General features: G+C 46.9%; 1 protein-coding gene across 5 annotated transcripts in view; it reads left to right on the top strand.

Annotated features, from left to right (window-relative positions):
- The first annotated feature begins 53 nt into the window (after window positions 1-53).
- Window positions 54-15,449, top strand: part of CFDP1 (craniofacial development protein 1) — a 66,788-nt gene continuing 51,392 nt past the window's right edge. For 4 of the 5 annotated variants that reach the window (XM_055726586.1, XM_055726583.1, XM_055726581.1 and 1 more), the window contains exons 1-4: window positions 54-198; window positions 270-375; window positions 951-1,179; window positions 3,036-3,136. In XM_055726586.1, the coding sequence (XP_055582561.1) occupies window positions 144-198; window positions 270-375; window positions 951-1,179; window positions 3,036-3,136 (491 nt within the window). In that variant the 5' untranslated portion in view covers window positions 54-143. The remainder of the gene's footprint in view (window positions 199-269; window positions 376-950; window positions 1,180-3,035; window positions 3,137-15,449) is intronic. The other variant, XM_055726582.1, reaches the window with a different exon arrangement.

Here is a 15,449-nt window from a genome sequence, read left to right as displayed (position 1 = left end):
GGCTCTCCTCGCTGCTCCCTGGGCCTGGGCGCCGTGGGGGAAGCACGGCCGCCTCCCGCCCCGCCAGGGGGCGCCCGAGGCTGGCGGCGGCGCTCTGGGCGGCGGGCGCGCGGCGGGCGTGAGGCGGCGGAGGGGCTGGGGCCATGTCGGGCTCGGAGGAGTACTCCTCGGCCGAGGACGAGGACTACGTGCCCTCAGGTGAGCGGTGGAGGGCGGGGGGCGGCGGCCGGGCCCGGGCCCGGTGCCCGTGCTCACTGCTGTGCTTGCAGGTGCGGAGTACAGCGAGGACGACGTGAGCGAACTGGTGCGGGAGGAGGCGGCGGACAGCCCGCGGCCGCCCCGCGGCAGAAGGAGCCCCCGCCGCCCCGCCAGCAGGTAGGGCCGCGGCCGGAGCCGCCCCCGGTGCTGTACAGCCTCCGGGTGTTCGGCGGGGGAACCCGCGTTAGCCCGGTGCTGCCTCGGGGCTGGGGCCGGCCCTGGTGCCGGTGTAGCGTCAGGGTCAGGCAGCCCCTCGGGCCTGGCAGGCCGCCCGCCCCCCGCGGGGCAGCTGTGCGCCTTTTGATGAGCCCTGTGAGGCGCCAGGCGCTTTTCGGTGGGAGGAAAAAAACCCCGTATAGATACAGTTTAGTTACGGTTGGTTCTTCTCCAGGCCAAGTTCTCCACCCCGTGCGCTTCCTGCAGGGGCCCGGAGGCCGTCGTGTGCTCACAGGTACCCCCGCATGCCTGCCAGCCGTGTCGGGGGGCTGCCTGTCCCAGGCTCCCCTCACCGCAGCAGCATCGTCTGGTGCTTCAGTAGCTTCACCCCCGAGATGAGGGGGAGTGCCCCAGGTGGAGCCTCTTGGCGAGCATATGAAATATTTCACCCCTGTTCAGCTGTGGTATAGTGTTGTAGCACCACCTTTATACATACATTATTTTTTATATTTTTTTTTTTTGGCATTTGCTTTCAGGAAGAGGAAGAAAGGAGGTCTCTTGCTAGAGCCAGATGAGAAAGAGGAAGAAAAGGCTCAGCGGAATGAGGAGGAGGAGGAAGAGGAAGTGGATAGTGTAGAGCAGGTGGAAAGAAACAGAGAAGAAGAAGAAAAAAAGAAAGAGGATGCTCTTTGGGCCAGTTTCCTTAGTGATGTGGGACAGAAGCCCAAAGCGGGGGCTGCCACACATGTGACGCAAACTAAGAAGGTAATGGGGGCCTGTGCCTTCGCCCAGGGAGTGTGGGAAGGGCCTGAAGCTTTAAAGCACACACCGTTGGTTCTAGCTGGTACCATATGTCAGTCAGAGCTGGGAAAAGTCTGGGTTTAGTCCTGCCCCATCTGCTTGTAAGCCTGGAGCCCTGTCGTGGGCCAAACTGTAAGCTGCTGGTTTCTTTCCAGCTGGGGAGGTCTGTGATCTGGCAGTGCTGCTTTTGGAGCTGCTTGTCAGCGTCCTGGAGTGTCCCACAGAGTCCTGTTGGCTTCTCTTCCTGGTCCTGGATTCTGCTTGTGATGTAGGAGCAGCACAGTGAGCTTTGGGCTGAGCTGTGCTTGTGTGCACAGCTCTCTGCCAAGGCTTGTGCCTTTACTGATTCTCAAACAAAAGAAGCTGTTTGTGTGTGTGTGAGAGAGGGGAAACAGAAGAGACCTGTGCAGACATCTCTGTGCCTTGCCCTTCATCCTCGTACAGTGACGGGGTCTGGAAGATGCTGTGCATTGGGATGCACATATGTAACAAGAATGAATCTAGCTTTCTCTGCTTTATATTATAAGCCCCACTAACATGCTTTTGCTCTCTGTCTGCAGAAGTTTTCTGTAGAGAGAATTCTGTATGTAATCAGCTACTTTAAAAGATTTGGTTCTTAGTAAAACCAAATGCATCTATTTGCGTGGCAAAGCTTTTCATGCTGAAGGTGGTAGAAGGGAAGAAGGTACCAAAACTGACCCTCTGTTGTTAGAATTGCCTTTTCTTTTTTTGAGTGGTCAGCCAAAAAACTATTTTGTAACAGAAGTTTGGACTCTCAAATCAGTGATGCCTGGTGAGTAAAGTTCTCATTGTGTGAAGCTTCTTTCTAAACTGTTGGAAGGTTGCAGAACAAGTGTCTTTGTGTAATCATTGCTTGCAACTTTTAGAAGGAAGAGTCCTTTAATCTGAACCCTCCAGCTTCTCTCCGCCTCACTTGTTACTGGATGAACAGCTGAGATGGTTAGAGGTAGAATTAGGGAGGAAAGGAAAAGTTCTTTTCTGAGCAATTCTACTTTTATGGGCAGATGGCTAAAATGTGGGTGGTCTTTGAAAGTTCCTTCATAGCCTAAAATAATTTATGGGGAGATGCAGTTCCTCCATTCTCTTTGTGAACTTCTTAATTTGGACTTAAGTTGTCTGCTTGAACATCTTCACTGGTGTGTGGTTGATTTAGAGCAAGAATTTTGGGTTTGTTTTGATTATTTATAGGGTCTGAGGTTTTTTTATGCATGCTGTTAAAAGCTGTAGTTGTGACTGAGTAAATTAAGAGGCGTTGTTGATGAATTGCTTAATAAAAGTATTTCCTTCTCAAATTAAAGAGGCATTATGGACAAGTCATTTAATATCTTCAGGGTTCTCTATGAAGGTCAGCCAGCCTTGCTTTTCCTATTGATGGGTTTGTGTTCTTCTATATTCTTGAGTAAAAATAAATGTATTTCTGCATAATCCACCACCCTGGCAGCTTTATTGTCTGGTGATGCTTAGTCTGGGAGAACTGAGTCTTCAGGCTTTTGCTTGCTTGCTGAACCACAGTAGTGTATTCTTGCTCCTTCCTACATGTAATTACAATTTCACATCTTGTTTTGGGTCTGTTTTGATCCTTGAGCTCCAGTGAGAGCCTGGAGCCAAAGCAGGGAATTTCCTTCTGGTGACAGGGGCATTTGCTTCCTTTTTCTTGTCTGTGGGTGACTTGCTTTGACCATCCAGCCTAAATTGTAGTGCTACCTGAGGTCTGCATTGGGTGCTTGGCCCCTTGGAGTGATAATTGGGCTTGACTCCACAAATGCATTGTTTTGCTTTCTCCTTTGTGTATTTTGTAGGCTGAAGAAGAGAAGAGTGGAAACAAGCTTCAGGAGAAGCCAAAAGATTCAGTAAAAGTGACAATCACCAAAACATTTGATTTCGCTGGTGAGGAAGTCAGGTAAGTTGGCAGATGTGACATGTTTGCTATGGGCTCAGTGCAAACTGGGCGCTGCTCTTCTGCGGGCAGGCTGGAAGTGTGCTGTGAAACATGGGGTACCTTCTCCTTTTTCCTTTATACTTGTTTTTTATCATGAGTACATACAGACCTCCAGGAAAATGAGGCTGAGACTTTTTTTCTGCCCGAGGGCTGCAGAGTATGCTTGTATGCAGACCTTGGTCTTTGCTCAGCTTCAAAATAGGCCTGTGGATTCACTTCAGTTTCCCCATCTGGACAGTGTTTAAAATGGTTGGCAAAGCTTCCTGGTGGCACTGCCACTGTGAAGGCTGGGACAAGGAGAGAACTGCATATGGCCCCACAGGGATGACGTAACGCATTTTATGCCTTCAGTCTGGTCCAAGTCCTGTGCTGGGGGCAGGATTTTTGCTGGCATTGACCCTGGTGATGTTCACAATCCACTGCAAACATCTGCAGACAGTTTTGCTGAACGGACTAATAGCTTAGTGCTTTTCTCGCTGAAACAGTTGCGACAAAGGTGATGGGCTGGGTAAAATCATCCTTAAGGCTGAGTTTGGCTTGCAAGATGCCTCTTGAGATGCGCTGTAAAAAGGGGCAGGCGTTTTATAAACATGTGAACTGAGGGGCCTGGGTGAGCCCACTTGAAACCTGGGTGCCCTGTGACCTCGTGGTTATTGCCATGGTGTATTATTTTTTTTTAAGTAAGTAGCTGTAAACCTGGTTTTGTCAGATGAGACTTTCGCCTGTATTTTGCGTGGCAGCAGAGGGCAGCAGTTCCCAGCAATAACACCCACGCTGCCTCATCTGCAGGAGGAAGTGGAGAGCAGGGTTTTCTGCTGCTCTTGCTTTTCATGTCGGTACTGCTGCCTGAGCTGTTTGAAAAACCTGAGAGCCGAGAGCCATAGTAGCGACTTCCCTAACTCCCTGCATAATCCAGGCTGTAGAAATACCCTTCATTCACTGATGAAATGGCAAAGAACTGCAGCTTTTCTGAGAGAGAGTATCTGTCGTACCCTTCCTACAAAGGAAAGGCTAAGTTTTTCCCTGTGGACAGATGAAAATCTGTAGCAGAACTACAGACAGAAGTTTTGTCTTCTGATGCATGCTCCTGTCCTCAGCCGCTAGCTTGTTTGTCCCCATTTTTCCTCTATTTTTTCTGGTTAAAACACGATGTCTTACCAGGTAAGAATAGCTGAAGCTGTAGGATCACAGGGCTGTCATGCAAAAGCCTGGTTGTGTTCTGACACATCAGGTGGCATATGGCGGGACTGCATTCCTGGTGCTTTGGGGTTGCATGAAATCAGCGTGTGATCTTATCTGAAGTCTGGACACATCCATCTGTGTGTTATAGGTTGAGTGTCATGTCCTAACGTGAGCACAACAGGACGGGGTTGATTGACAGGGAAGCTTGCCTTGTAGGCTGATTTCAGAACGGGGGTCTCCCACTTGTGGAAAGAAAATGTTTTTGTGTAATTTTTTGTGAAGTGTAGGACCCTTTAAAGTAGGGGCCTGGTAAAAATGTCTGCCTGGAAGCTTCTTGTTTACCTGCCTCAGTGAAAAGAAGCCCTGGATAATTATGATTTGAGCATAGAATTACTCAGGCGTTGGTCAGATTCTGGCATTCTAGATTTTGCATGGTGGTTACAGATTAGCTTCACCAGTGCTGCTCCTGCTTTTGTTGGTAATGTTAGTTGGAGGGGTCAGAGAAACTTTCTCTGTCCTTCAAAAAGTGGTTTGTCTTATGTGAACGGAACTTGTCCAGGGCTCCTAAGATGCTGAGTTTGTGCTTTTGACATAAGCATCTTCTCTGTAGTTTCTTAATAGCTGTAACTAAGTTAAAGGCATATTCTTCAGCACTAGTTGCTTTTCTACTGTCCTTTGTAGTGCTCAGTGCTGACTCTTTCCCTTGGGGAACTGCAAAGGAATCAATACAAGTTTCTAGTAATTTTTGATCCAAGAGGCAAAAGCTGAAGCCTGGGCAACCATGGGGCTGTAAGCCTGCAAACCAGGAAGGGTATTTTGTTTACGGCAGCTGTATCAACAGGTTGCAGAACCAGCAACAGAAAGTTTGTAACGAGGTCTGGAGGACTGTTTTCTGCTGGTGCCAGTTACAACACGCTACTTTCTTCAGCAGTTTGAGAACAGAAAAATCTTTCAGTGTGTGTTTGCCCCTTTGATTTTTGTGATACTCGGAGCTGAAGCTTTTGTGTTGTTTGCTACATCTTGCATCTCTAAATGCGTTACACTGTTAGCGGTGGGTAGGATATAAGGAGTTATCACTGCTTACAGCTACTGGCATTTTCCTGTAAGGCAGTAGGTGAGGGCCAGAGGGCTGCATTTTCTTTAGAATAGCAGGAGGGTTGTCTTTGCACCACCCTAATGTTTGCAAATGAAACGCAAACTTCCTTGCCTGGGGAAGCAGCTGGCAAATTGTTGGTTACAAAGGCCAACACACGCTAGTTGTGTGCATTTCTGGACTGAAAGAACTGAAATGAGAGAGCTGTCTCTGTTGCTTTCCTTTCTAAATGGTTTGAGGCTACTTCTGAGTGTTGCTCTTTTGAAAGCTTGAGAAGAATTTAGATCAGTATTTAAGCACTGATAGATTCAGGACACAAATTTTGACAGTCTGCTCACTGAAGCTCTTAACAGAAGATCATTTAGCCCTGATCTCATGTTGCAGAACAATTTATTTTCTCCTGTAAGAAGATGGTATCGTCTCTTCTGCGTGACTGGAGTAGTAGAAGTCTCTTTCAGAGATCTCCAGCTACAGGGCTATACTAGAATAGTGAAAGACCTTCCTGTTTAAGCTGTCAACTCCCCTGTAGGTTATTGTAGCATTTAATGTCCATTTTGATTAGTCTGTGCTTGTATCACTTGCTAATGCTGAACTTCAGGTTCAAAGTATTACAAATTACCGATTACCAAATAAAGAATTAAATTTAGTGGCTTTTAATTTTACAAAATGCATGATTTAGTTTTGCCTTGTAAAACCAAAGCTGTTGAATCCTGGAGCTAGGAGCAATCTTTAACTAATCTTGGTGTTTTCCAGTTGTGACTTTTCTGCCTGCTTTTCATTCCTCCCTGGTGTTAAATAGATTAGGAGCAGCAGGTGACTGTCACCCAAATGGCTGTAATTGTGGGTAGCGGGAGCAATTTGCAAAGGCAGTTCAGCATCTAAATGGAAGTTCAAGTCATATCTTACTGGCAGAGGAGATTGAAGCTCCTTTGAAGCGTCTGGTTTATGAACTTGCCTCACGATGCAGGACGTGTGGTTGCATTAATGGGGGATCACATCCCTGGTGCCAGGGTTTATCTATTGCAAAATGTAATTGCTGTATGATGAAACTTGTTTTCTTTTTGGCACTCCAAACTACTTTGGCCTTTGGCTTTCTTTAAATGGCTGCTGTGCTCAGTGTATCAAAAAGGTTCTTCTGTGCTCCTTCCATGAAAGTCAACTTTGTGCCTGTCCAGGAATGCCACCGAATGCAGCTCATACACATGGCGCTGGCCCAGCCCCATGGCATCAATCGCAGTCAGCATGACAGCTTGTGATGGACGAGCAAAGTCAGGTCACTGAATGCTGGCAGAAGCAGGTTTTGGTTTGAAACCTCTTCGTGTACCTTCATTTGGCTCGCAGGAGGCAAAATGAAGTTGAGAGGAGTACTGGTATCTGGCTTGATGCTAATTCAGGGATGGGAGGCCTGTGTTTGGCACCCTGCTTTGTTCATACATTGCACGTTCCAAGTAAAGGACTCAAAACTAGAAGCTTTATATTTCTGAGTGTCTGGGCTTTGTTCCCGTGGTTTAAATGCAAAGTTTTACACACTCGGGTTATTCTTTTGGTGGGAATGCCTTCCTGGTACTGCAGAGTTGCTGAGTTGTGCAGATAGTGTTGCATTGTGCTGGCAAAACTGTGGCTTGTGCTGCTTCGGTGACTTTCTGCCACTTCCCCTGCGTGCGTGAACAAAGCAGGCAAGCCAAAGCAAAGCCATAGCAGGGCTCCACTCTCCCATCTGTCACTGGAGAGAGCCCTGCTCTTTTCCTGAAATCTGGCGAGGCGTTCCTGTCACTGCTCCCTTTACTTTCCCACAAGGCTGTCTTCACCATCGGTGTCAGTCTGGGATCCAGAAAGACTCCCAGCAAGCTGGGCAATGGCCTCAGACCTCTGCGTTGTGGTCCCTTTCTGCTCAGTCCTCACGCTGGTAGGTGGCAATTAGCAAACTTCTCGGAGGCAATGCGGACCAGATTTTGCATTAACCCTTGAGCTTTTTTTCTTAAGCTTCTGCACTGTGTTTGCATGCTCTGAACCCACTTCTTTCAGTGCTTTTGTGTCTGGCAGGTGTTCCTGTGATGTGAGTAACTCCTGGCTTCTTGCCCCATTGGGGGCCAGAATTGTCATGCAAGCTGTATGGCCTCTGGCAGCATGCTGGGCCTGGATCCATGTAGAAATATTTCAGGAAGAGGTTTAAGATCTCCTTTTCATGTCTGCAGTGTGAGCTCCCTTCTGCTGTCTAGATGCTGAGATAAGTGAGTGCAAAGATCCAGCTGGTACTTTCTTGCACGCTGCCTATCTTCCTCCTGCTGAGCAGCTGATAAGTGCTGAAGGCATCATCCTTACTGCTATGACAGAAATTGCCAGACCACAGAGCCCTGAACCTGAAGTACTTAGAGCCAGGCAGCTGGGCGTTCACTGTGGGACCTTGAATAATGGGTAAATGTTTGTCCGGTAAACTCTTGAGTTACTTTCATATTTGAAGGCTGAACAGATGGGTGAGATTTTGCAGAGTTTGACTGAAGCTCATCTTTTCAGGTTGAGCTTGGTAATCTTTATCTGCTTCTTAGGTGCCTGTTCCCTGATTAATTCAGGCTGCTTCTGAAAGTATTCTTTAGTGTTTGCATGATTAAAGCTTACTGTTGCTTTGAAACTCGGTGCTGGAATGTCCATGTTTGGTGGGGCAGCAAGCTCTGCGCAGTGCTCTCGTGGGGAGAGCTCTCAGCTTAAATTCACAGCTGTGAAAATCACCTGACTTACGGTGGTCTTTTTTTCTTGCTCCAAGGGACAGATGATGACCCAATTCCATGGTTATTATTTGCTTTTTTAGATTGCTTTTAGGTGGGTTTTTATAAGGCATTTAGTCCAGAGGTACATACAAAGGAGCAGAAAGCGCTCTGATGTGTTTGAAGTCCTTGAAGGCTTTACAGATGTAAAAAGGAACAAATTCTTAGCTTTCCTACAGAACCTTCTGTCCATGCATCTCAAAGCGCTTCTTTAAAGAAGCGTTGTTATTGCCCGTTTGGGAATATGAAACACGAGGTATACGAGGGTTGGTGACATCCACTGGTTCACAGGGGCTCCTGGATCTTGTGGCTCAGGATACCCAGGTGTCCCAGCTTAACCTGTGCGTGGCGTGTACCAAATCAAACCAGGAAAGGCCAGTGCTAAACATAACGGGCAATAAGCAGCGTCACGCTGAGTACGTGACTTGCTGCTGGATATAATGAATACTGAAAAGTTCGTACAGTTTTGTAGAAGGAACCGGGCAAAGTCAGGTCAGATAGATTCGTCTGGGCCGTTATACGCGAGACATGAACTCCACCTCTGGGTAGGCGCTCCCCGCTGTTGACTCCTGTGGGAGCCCAGTTCTGTGGCTTAGAATAGCCTGTGGTCTGCCGCAATATGACTGCTTTTATTTGCGTGTCCACCGTGCTGTGAGTACACGAGTCGTGCTGGCTCCGTGTGCTGAGCAGAGTTGAGAGGCAGCTTGTGTTCTAGGTTAGGGAAGATAAGCTGATGGTTCACAGTGCAGCTGTTAGATTTTAAAAGCAAAATACTTTATGTACCTCTTTAAAGCTTTGTATCTGATTAAGAACCAAATAGTTATAAATGTAAATCATTCTAGTAATTACTGGGGTTTATACTGGCTGAGGCTGATATTTCATCTGCCACAGCTGAAGTGTGGGGTAAAAGAACCTGACTTTTGTCTGTTACTGTTTGTAAATGGTTATCACCTAGGATGTCCTGGAAAAAACCCTCATTGCTTATTCTGTGTTGCTGCTTCACAGGTTTTCAGCCTACCTTAAGGCTTCAAGAAAAAAGATTATTTGGAGGAGATTGTTCTTAAGTTGGATTGGTGGGTTTTGCTGATGGAATTCATGACGTTTGGAGCAGGAAAAGTGAAGGTGAAGGGAGGTGGCTGAGGGCAGGTTCTTACCAGGTGTCTTGCCTGTGCTAATAAAAGCCCTTTCTTGGCCAATAATGCAGATCTCCTTTGTACAAGAATACTGTTGATGATGGGAATTGGGCAGGCAGGGCTGCAGGCTGTGGCCAGAGCTTCATTTTTTGGTGTCCCATGAAGTAATTGAGGTTCAAAATACCCTTTAACTTAGGCCTGATTAGGTGGGGTGTTAAGGTCTGAGCCCAGTCTGTGGCGTTAGCTGAGCTGCTGGACTCTTCACCTTGGTGAGCTGCTCAGGAGAGCCGTGCAGAGCTGGTTAAGGACTGATTTATTCCCTCGTGGCAAGGAGAAGTGCTGACCTGTGCGCAGCAGAGATGAGGTTATAATTCAGTTCTCTGCAGTTGTACAGTGCTGCTGCTTGGGATTTTCTTGATGCTGCCTCTCACCACTGAAATTTGGGCTTTCTTTTTTTTAATCTTATCTCATTCGTGCGCTTGTTGAATAGACACCTATATCCTAGACTGCTCACTTTCTAACCCCAGGTCTGCTGTCCTCCAGAGCTTCAGCCCTTTGATCCTGACCCTTTTTAGGAGATAACAGGTGGAAATGGCTGCAGGAAAAGCAGATTGGACATCTGAGAACAGCCTGAGTTTTCCAAAGTCCTTGTTCAGCCTCCGATTTCCTTCTCAGTGGCTGTGCTGTCCTCTGCTCCTTACATGACAACTGAGACCAACCAAATGTGACAAAGATGAGAAACAAAGGAGGTGTAAGCCAAGGAGTTTGGGAGACTACCACCTATTTTATTGCTTTGCCTTGAAGACAGTTAAGGTAGCTGTCTGAACAATGGCTGCTGCTTCTGCTTCTTCCTGGCAAGCCTTGAGCAGGGGTGGGAGAATGCTGAGGCTGACAGAGTTAATATTTCTAGGGAAGGGGTAAAAAGACCAGGGAATTTACTCCCACAAGTCTCAAGATTTAGAGCTGGCACAGAGAGCAATTTTAAAAATGTGTAATTGTCCATCTGCGTTCTTGCTCCGCGGTCTCGGCATGGCTCAGTCAGATGTGTTAGGCTAATTAGCACTGGGAGAACATGTAACGCCATTAACTCGCTCCTTACCTTGCGATGCTTTTCAGGAAACTCAGCAGATGAGTAATAGGAAGGGGTTGACAGCATGCTCACGCTCTCTTGCTGGGTGTGAATCTTGGTCATTTGTTTTGTGTTCATGGGCTTTTGCAAGTGCTGAGTGAAGGACAGTTGCTTTTAAAATCAGAAGAAAGATCAGTAGCTTGGGTGTGCATCTCTTACTGATGCTGTAGGTGGTGTGGTACATGTTAGATCAAGGCTGATATGTGTGTAACGTGTGCCATATGTGCTTCTTTGCAAAAGCTTTTGCTGTATTGCTTATACATGTGCGTGAGAAGGCAGGTGAGCATCACCAGAACCTGTGTCCTGAAGCCTTATGTTTGGAAAGCCTGGCCTTTTGTCCCATGGGGATAGCAAATGATACACAGTTTCCACCAGGTGAGATGGACAGGTATCGTCAGACTAGATATGGGAGACAATGAACTGAACTAACAGAGGCAGAGGAAGAAACCACTTGGGTTTTTGTGTGCTTTTTGCAATAGCCTTGACTACCATAGCAAGGAAGTGTTAGGAAAAGTAAGACAAGTGAATTTCAGGAGCCCCTCGAGAAGCCTTTCCAAAGTCCAGCCCCTCAGAGGACTTTTGTTTCGTGTTGATGACCAGATGTTTTATCTTCGGTCTTCCTTGACTAAGGGGTTCTAGAGAAATGTTTTCTAGCCGCTTTCCAGTGACATACCACTTGCTCAATGAGGCTTGCACAGTGCAAACACCTTGGCTTTTAAGATTTTTCCAGAAATTTAGTCTAAGCAGTAGGAGCCTGCAGATGGTGCCTTGGGACCATAAGACAAATCAAATGACCTAGAATTACATGGAATATCAATGTGACCGCTGTTTAGAGGTGGCAGTCTAAAAAGTGACTGGTTGCTCATCTACAAACGAGCACCAAAATGCTGATTTTGGCATAATGAACTGTAGGCAGCAGCCTGTGCCTGTCCTTATGCTGTTGTTATTCTTAGAGGTCAGAACATGCCTCAGTTACCCACAGTTTATATTGGCTTTTTCCAATTTAAGAAACAGCTATTGTTTTTTTTTTTTTTTTTTTTTTGGAAGCCCGTAAGTGAAAATATGTTACCTTTCAAAAGATGCTTAAACATTAAAGGGTCTCGGGGGCGTGTTTTGATAACCTTTCCTCTGTGTGCATCCATTCCCTCATGCTTAAGAATTTCCCTGGGGAGTCTTGATGTTGTGCAGTGCTGACTGGCACGATGGTGGCCCAGAGATGAGGTCATTAAGTGTGAGCAGGAGCTACGTTGTGTGCTGGTTCACTCACTAGGCATTTGCCTTTCTCAAAGGCAGCTGCAGAAATTAAAACTTCATAAACGGTGTGACAAACCTAGCCAGAACTCTAAGCCAGAGCACTTGCTTCTAAAGTAAATTATGTTATGTTCTGCTTAATGTGCTTGGAGAAGGGGAATGGCATAATGAACAGCTTCTATTCAGGATTTTCATTAGTAGATGTGCAGATGAGGCTCCTGCTTAGACGGGGAAGCTGAAGCACAGAGGGGCTGTGACTTGCAAAGCGTTACACAGTAGTGCCAGCTTTGTCCACTGTTGTCTGGCATTTGCCACCATGCTGACTCCTGTCGTCTTCCTTTATCTTACCGTGCTCTTGAAAATCCCAAAGTGACTGAGCAGATGCCCAGCTGAAAGTCGTCTTCTGCTTCTGATATGGCTTGATGCTTTTAAAGAAATAATTGATGTGCGCTGGTTTCATTTGTGCATTTCTGCTGGCAGTCAGTGTGATGAAAAGGAAGGCTCAGCTGGGATCTCCAAAGGTGGGAGGGGTCTCCGAGCATCTCCAAAATGATCGCTTGACCTCCAGGTTAACTTGGGTGTTTCTAGGTTTTTCAAATCCGTGGTATCTGGGCACTGGATCAGCTTTGGGAACTGGATGACCAGCTGCGTTCTCTCATCTTCATGTTCAAGTGTTCTCTGCCTGTGTTCTGTGTAGTTAGTGTGGAAATACTTCAGTAACAGTCCCACCCTTCTCCAGCAGGTAAGGGAGGAGACATTGTTTCTGTACCTGGCTCTCAGGCAATTTCCTGCCTTTTAAAAAACTGGAAACAGAAGGTGCTTAGTGACCTGTTTAGGTCTCACAGGGGCTCTTTTGCTATTAGTAAGGGCATCTTCTGGCCCTCTGTTCATGCCTTCATCACATGGGCCTCAGATCCAGTCCCAGCATTTTGCTGCTTGCCCTGTTTCTTTTGCTTCCAAGCTGCTGCTTCATTCCTGACAGCTCCAGGCTCAGAAAAAGGCTTTTGATGTCTGGTGAGATGCTGGCAGAGCCTGCTTTGCAGCCCTTGGGCCTGGGGTTTCCCCTGCCGGAAAGTGCAGCTTGCAAGATGGATTTTTTTTTTTTTTTTTTTTTGTAACTAAATGATTCTGAAGCAAGAGTGTTTCTGTGTTAGCCTGAAGGGAAGGCAAAGCTGTTTGCTGCCTTACTATCTCATTAACACATTACAAACTGAGTCAAGCTTAGTCTGGCCTTTTCCCCATGGGGATGCTTCTACTTTGTAGTGTGTTGGCTCCTGTTACGATCTGTGTAACCTTTGTGTCCGGTGTTCATAGCTGTAAGTGAATTCTCAACCTCTGTCTCTGGACCTACAACAGTCCTTCTTTCAGCAAAAGAAGGGACCTGTAATGTGAACATTGTGCTGCTTTGCAGGAGTTGTGGGATCGCAGGGATCTCTTGCTTTTGGCGTATTTACAAGTCATGGTTAACAGGGTCAGAGGACTGTCATGCTCGCACGTACAGCAGCTGCATCAGTTCACCTGGATTGCTTGCCTTGGAGGTGTATTCCATAATTTGAATTTAATCCTTCTGGAAGGCACAAATGAAAACCATGGGATACCTCAAAAACTGAAATGCTAAATGCATGGCAGGATTTTGAGGCAGTATAATGGGGCTGGCTCAGAAAATAATTATCCAAAGAAGCAAGCAGAGACCCGATCCTTGGAGGTACTTAAAACCGGGGTGGATAAAGCTCCAGGCAACAAGGAGGTGAAAGCATGTGCCCTGACTGTGGGTCAGCTACTCCAGAGAGTTTGATGTACTCTACCTATTGCAAGCCCCAGTGGGATCTCAGTAACTGGAGCACTAGTGCCTTTTGGATTTAGAGAGCTTCTTGCAGAAGTAGCAAGCAGAAGCCCGAAAGGGGCCTGTCTGCTTGGTCAGCATCTCACGTGGCAGCACTGGCTGTATGTTTTCTTTATGTCTGTTACAGAGTCCTTGTCATACAGGAGATGATGGAAAATCAGTTGTTTCCTTCAAGGCTTGTGAGGTTAGGACGTGGATGTCAGAAAGTACTTTTTATGCATTATTGATGTTAAAATACCATTCATCTCTTGCTTGTTTTCAGATGAATTGGTTGGAGATCCAGCCTGGGCAGACTGTTTGGGGAGCAGCACATGCCTGCTGTGAGGAGCAGCACCAGGCAGGCAGCTTGGCCCTTGCTTGACTCCAGGAGAGCTCTAATCAGATTTGTTTCTTTTTAAAAGCCAGCCAGCAGCTTCTGTGCAGATAGGCAGCGCACAAAATTATCAGTCACTCCAGCCTGGTCTTGTCTGTGTTGCTTCAGGGAATAGGCTCAGTTTCCCAGGGAACAGCTTCTCCCACCTGGCTTGAAGAGCAAGGTTTGGAGAATGTTGGTGGTTTTTTTCTGAAAAGGAGAAAACAAATGTTTTACTTTGAAATTAGAAAAGTGATAGACACCTATTGATTTTAACTCGTTTGCTTTACACCAGGTAATCCAGCATAAAATATGTACCCAGTGTGCAGGCAGGTACGGCCTGGAGGCTCAGATGTGTGAGGACTTAATTCTGTCCTGGAAGGTGTAGAACATGTGCTGAACGCTCCAGCAGCTTCAGGACCTTGCAGGCTGGAGCACCTGCTCCTTGTACAATGCATCTGTCTGTAGAAGGCACCCAGGATATGGCAGCTCAAGCACAAGGGTCCACCAAAAAAATACTCAAACAAAATATTCCTCTTGGCTCAGAAGGGATTCGTTTTTTACACAAACACCTGTAGATGAGTATTGCTGCTTCATCAAATGATCATTCCAGAAGGCTAGAGGACTACTTAATGAGGCTAAACACAGATGGGGAATATTGAAAAAGGATAATTAGCCTCATTTCCCCCCCTGCCTTGGTCTGTGATTCCCTAGAGCTAACAACATTAAGATTGTGTGGAAAGTTTTATAATTGTGTTAAGTCTGAACTGGGGCAGGTTTCCCAAGTGAGAAATGTATGTCCTGAGTACAAGTGGTGAAGAGCTGGCATTTTCCAGAACTTCCATTCTTGCTCTCCCTTTCTCAGCATGGAGGTCAAGGGAGATGGCACCTTTGTGCTGCTGCTTTTAGGGATCTTAACCATCTTCTCAGTTCCAACTCCCCTTATACCCAAATACGAACATGTGCTTTCTCAGCCCGATGCACACCAGGCGTTTTGATTAGGAGAATGCGGTTGTGTTGAGCCACCTGGGGGTAAGTTGGAGAGATTTTGGCACTTGGGATACATGAGATTGCTGTTACACAACAGACTATGGACAGAAGCCTGCAAGCCTTCTTGATGTGGCTGTTTCTTTCCCAGCTTCCTCTATCCTGCCTCAGAGACCCTGCCTCCTTTTCCCCTCCTTGCAAGGATGCGGCTCCACTGATGCCCTTCTGTAAGGGCTTGCAGGTGCTGCTTGCTCCTGAGCTGGGCACTTTCCTGACACTCCACAGCCTTGATTTGCTTTATGCTACTTTTGTTTCTTGCAAACAGGGCTGGATTCAGCTGTGCTAGAGGCACCTGACCACTGCCCTTGGGCAATTCCTGGGGTGTGGGTGTTGTGCTGTGCCAGGGTAGCCGGGGTGGGTTGATGTGATGGATTGGGACCCTCCTCTTCATACCTGGTAGCTGTACACCTGGTGTAAGACCAGAACACAGGAGAAAAGCTGGTATATTAGACTTACTCTGTCAAGAACCAAAGCATGACAAT

Source organism: Falco cherrug, chromosome 14 (genome assembly GCF_023634085.1).
Source record: "Falco cherrug isolate bFalChe1 chromosome 14, bFalChe1.pri, whole genome shotgun sequence".
In the NCBI taxonomy this organism is placed as follows: Eukaryota; Metazoa; Chordata; class Aves; order Falconiformes; family Falconidae; genus Falco; species Falco cherrug.
This window is presented reverse-complemented; position numbering and strand designations above follow the sequence as displayed.